The 4736-nt window shown below is 33.0% G+C and overlaps 1 protein-coding gene across 1 annotated transcript in view; it reads left to right on the top strand.

The window, feature by feature from the left end:
- The window catches only part of LOC108512676 (dystrophin-like), a gene marked incomplete at both ends in the record, with an annotated part of 37733 nt that extends 34064 nt beyond the window's left edge, over positions 1-3669 (top strand). Inside the window, 2 exons of the mRNA XM_017848030.1 lie at positions 2490-2642; positions 3487-3669. Of these exons, the coding sequence (XP_017703519.1) occupies positions 2490-2642; positions 3487-3669 (336 nt within the window). The remainder of the gene's footprint in view (positions 1-2489; positions 2643-3486) is intronic.
- Between the last annotated feature and the right edge of the window lie 1067 nt (positions 3670-4736).

Below are 4736 nucleotides of genomic sequence, written 5' to 3'. Positions count from 1 at the left end.
GTGTTGCTTAAAAATTATGGCTTTTAAAGACAGATTTTCTAAGTAATATTTGAAAGATGGAATTGCATTCATAGTACTTATATATTTAATCTTCTATTATGCTTTATTTTTATCAGTTACTTTATATTAAAAAAAACCTGCCTAACTGCCAGAATAACCAATCTACATGTATCCATTATTCCTACTTTCTTTACTTAATTGATTTTATTTGCATTAGGTCCAATTTTTTGGTAACCTGATACTTGTTTAATAAGCCCTGGATTCTTTTCATTTATTTATTTTTAAAATTTTATTATGCCTTTAAGAAAGTCACTCTTTGCAACTCACTATCTACAAAAGTCAAATTTCATTTATATAGGAATCCTCAAAAATAATCTTACTGCCTTTGAATAAGAACTGCTACTTTCATATTAAGCAGTGTAGTATATGGCTTCAAGTCCCCACGTGACTCATCTGGATTGTACAGGAAGAGCAGGATAAACTTAATTTTTCTATAACAGTATCTAGAAAGTTCTCAAGACTAGACAAGTAGAAAGTTTTGTGAAAGAACCTTTTATTTTGTATATGCTTTGCAATAATCACTATTTGCATGCATGGCTGATTTTCTAATACTGTTCATTGCTGAGCTTTTCATTGTAAATCACTCTTTGGAGCTATGTAGTTATGAAGGTCGGTCCACCTATTAGGTAGATGGAGTCTGCTTTCTACATGCAAATAAGAGAATAAAACCTTTCCCCTTATAGTCAACCAGATAAACACTGCTGAGAATGTAATTACACAATATTGCGCCTGCAAGGAATCCACAAGGAAAATCTAATTGGCCAGCAGGTGTTCTGAAGGTAACTGCTGATAAATATAGTAAACAGAAAAGGCCTCTTCCTCAAGGGAGTGCAAAAGCACACCGTAATGTGTCTAGAAAATTGGAACGCTATGTACCTCACACCCTTCCAACTGTGAGCAAGCTTTCAGAAGTACCTACACTGGTAGTACGATGGCATGTGTCCTACTGAATAGCAGTGTTTAATGGTTATCTGGCATTCCTCTAAAGAAATCTACATGACGTCTCTAAATATTTTACATATTATGCATCACTTTGTGCCTAGGAAATGAAAGATGTTTCAGATTTATGACCACCAAGCCCTTTCTCTTGGCAAAGATGTGAGTTATGTCACAAATAAGGCATGGCTCAACTCTAATTCACGTGGCTGTATCTTGTTACCTTTGAAAAAAGCAGCATTCGATCTGACTCCTCAGAAGGTTTGAAAATTCAACATAAAATGAAAAGTACAGCAAGTTTTAAATTCCCAATTTTAAACAAACTTGATAATGAAATATAGGTCATTCTTGCAAATATAGGCTATAAGTGATTAATCAAAGTCATCAACCCTACTTGCCAAACCAGTCTATACCAACATATTCAATAACTTTTTAAACCTGTCAAATGGTTCGAATTCTGGTCCTTACGAAATATTTTAGAGAAGGTCAAAACTTTCCAATGCAATGAAATTTTAGAAGTTTTCTGATATTTAATTTTTTTAGCTTGAATTAAACCTGTGAATAAAACCCTAATTGCTAATTTCTGTAGAAATGAAAGCTGCATGCAGAGCTTATGTTCCCATGAATTATAAAATGGCATTTGACTAATTCTATTAATCACAGAAGATATTGTGTGTGCTCACAAAGAGCATGATGACTGATTTCCCCCATTGTTGATTTATTAAATTAGTCTTATCACATTGATTTGAAAGCATGCACTTGCTGTTTTCTTTTTTCAAACAGTTAATTGTTTTGCATTTAGAGCGTGATTTGGTACAGTAAGATAAATTTGGCTATGCAAGCCTTGGAAGGAGAAGCATTTGTCTAACATAATTTTTTGTTAGTTATGTTCACAAATATATGAACAATGGTGACACTTCTACACATACAGCTTGGAACAGTTTACAAGACAACTAAAATGGCTTTATATTTCTAACAATCAAATATTAATGGCCTATGAAATTCTTACGTAGGCGTTTCTAAAAATATGAATATATGTTGGTTGAGTACATAAAGTTTTGTTGATGAGTCCCAAGGCTAAAAATATACGTTTTAGAATTTTACCTATTTTACGTCAAATACAAACTCACTAGGTTTGTGAGTTTGTATCTAGTTAAGTCAATTGTATTCATATATTACACTCTTTCATATAAACTACACAACAATTAGCTCATTAAGAGTCAATTAAATGTGACAAGATTTTTAAGCAAGTTTGAACATGCTAAGAGAAAATACTTTAAGTGTGTTATTCAGGTTTCTTAGCTTCTTATACACGGGTCCTGCCTCATGAATACACAATTTAATTAAGTCTTTGTATATTTTGCATATAAATATGAAGTTAACCTAAGTTGTACAAAAAGATGAGGGACACAACTTATTTTGATAAATAACTGCAGCCAGAAGTGCACTATACATATATATTGATATTTTAATAATGTCTGCACCATGAACAGGATTTGAGGTCTCAAAGAAGAAAAAAGGCTCTAGAAATTTCTCATCAGTGGTATCAGTACAAGAGGCAGGCTGATGATCTCCTGAAATGCTTGGATGACATTGAAAAAAAGTTAGCCAGCCTACCTGAACCCAGAGATGAAAGGAAAATAAAGGTAATGTTGTTTCAGAATGTCAATACCAGATTTTATTATACAGTTTAACCTGTGAAGATCATATTTAAAATGTTGGTGTTCTTGTTTCTATTAATGTTCTCTTTGATTTGATGCATTTCCTTGTATTGTGTGTTGTTTTCAGTGAATGTATTAAGTGTTATTCAGTTGACATAATGTTGAATGAATAAAATGTTTTACTTTCAGACTATGTAAAATGATTTAAGAAATGTGATGTGTTTTCTGGTAAAATTGTAATTGACTTTGTGTATCTTTGTTCCAGATGAACTAATGACTTATCGGTATATGGACGACTTCTTACTCATGTTAGCACATTCATTTCATCAGAACATCTTCTCACATCAGTGTTAAATCTCTATAGATTTATTTGCTTATTGTCTAAATATGTTTTTTCTGTTATTTTACACTTTTTATTTTGCTTCGTTCTTTGTTGAGTTCCTCAAACCTTTAAAAGGAAATAAATGACTTACTCATTTACCCTCTAAATTATATTCTATATGGATGGTCCCTAATAAATAATGAATTATCACTCCAAATTGATTCAAATCCCAAGACACCAGAGGAATTTAGAAGAAAGAAAGTGTTAGACCAATTTGAATATTTACTTAATTAGAATGTCTAAAACCAAGCATTCAAAGGATAACAGAAATAATATTTGGATTATTGAGCGAGGATGACAGTCATGCCTTTCATATTTGTAAACTTCAAAGGATGACAATAAAGGGACAACAGCCTTTGAAATTTCTGAGAGAAGTATTTGCTGCTTGCAAGTCGGTTGATATGGTTAGCTAACTGCCCTGGGCCCTGTATTGGTTTTGCTCAATAGGAAATTGATCGGGAATTGCAGAAGAAGAAAGAGGAGCTGAATGCAGTGCGTAGGCAAGCTGAGGGCTTGTCTGAGGATGGGGCCGCAATGGCAGTGGAGCCAACTCAGATCCAGCTCAGCAAGCGCTGGCGGGAAATTGAGAGCAAATTTGCTCAGTTTCGAAGACTCAACTTTGCACAAATTGTGAGTTGTTACTGGCAAACCCACGTATGTGTTTGCAACTACTACTCTATTAACAGAGGCCTACTAACAAAAAAGAGACAAAAAATCTGGGTGCAATTTTAAACTTCTAATGTATATTCTGAAAGTGAGTAGTTTCCCTCACTTTGGGCTTCTGTAACACTAGTGCTTAATTTTGCAGATTAAAGACACAAGAAGTTAACAGATAATAGGAAAACCCCTTATCAAAATGAAAATACATCTTAATTTTTTTTGCTACATCATTTTTCATAACATTGACAATGTTAATTTGTCAATTTATCATACATTCACTTTACTTCAGTGTCTAATCCAAAAAAATATGTATTGCTTTCCTGAGATCATCCCATGCTGATTTTACTTTCTTAATGTATACATGATAAATAATAAATATTTTGTGGTACATCTTATGTCAACCTGCATAAGCCATTATCTCATTGACTTGAAGAATAATAACTTGGTCCTCACACCTGGTTTGACTACTTAATGGGCTACAGTGCTCATAAAAAACTGGATGCCTAGTAAGATGGTTGGTAATTGATTGCAGATTGAACAATATCAGATAATGTTATTACTGAAATGTTCCCAGCCAAAACAAAAAGGAGTGACTGCTCTTCTTTCAGACAACTGAATGGAATGTGTATGGTTCTCTCTTTAAAAAGGCAATTCAGAATTGTTAGCTTGGTCTCAGTTCTTTATTTGTAATAGGCTGTAAACCATAGAGGTTTTCTGACAGGTATATTTTGTTCCTATTATTAACTCTTGTAAGATGAAGAGGAATGATCGTCATCTGTAATTATACAAGAAAGTACTACTCCTCACAAAACCAGGAAGTCAAAGTCTGGAAACTAAGGCTTTATAGTTAAGTTAGGTGAAATTATATGAATCAAACAGATACTCAACCATTTTGCCCTATATAAATAACAACTGCATAGAGTTCAGCCCATGTATGAGACTTCTTGGGAACTTCTTCTGTGATATTGTCAGTTCCATTTAATTTGGTGTATATTTTTAAAATGTCAAAGGCAATTACCATAACTTTATTTTATAAA

The sequence above is a fragment of the Rhinopithecus bieti genome, unplaced genomic scaffold (assembly GCF_001698545.2).
Source record: "Rhinopithecus bieti isolate Rb0 unplaced genomic scaffold, ASM169854v2 scaffold_2452, whole genome shotgun sequence".
In the NCBI taxonomy this organism is placed as follows: Eukaryota; Metazoa; Chordata; class Mammalia; order Primates; family Cercopithecidae; genus Rhinopithecus; species Rhinopithecus bieti.
The sequence above is the reverse complement of the archived record's forward strand: the minus strand, read 5'-3'. Positions and strand labels throughout refer to the sequence as shown.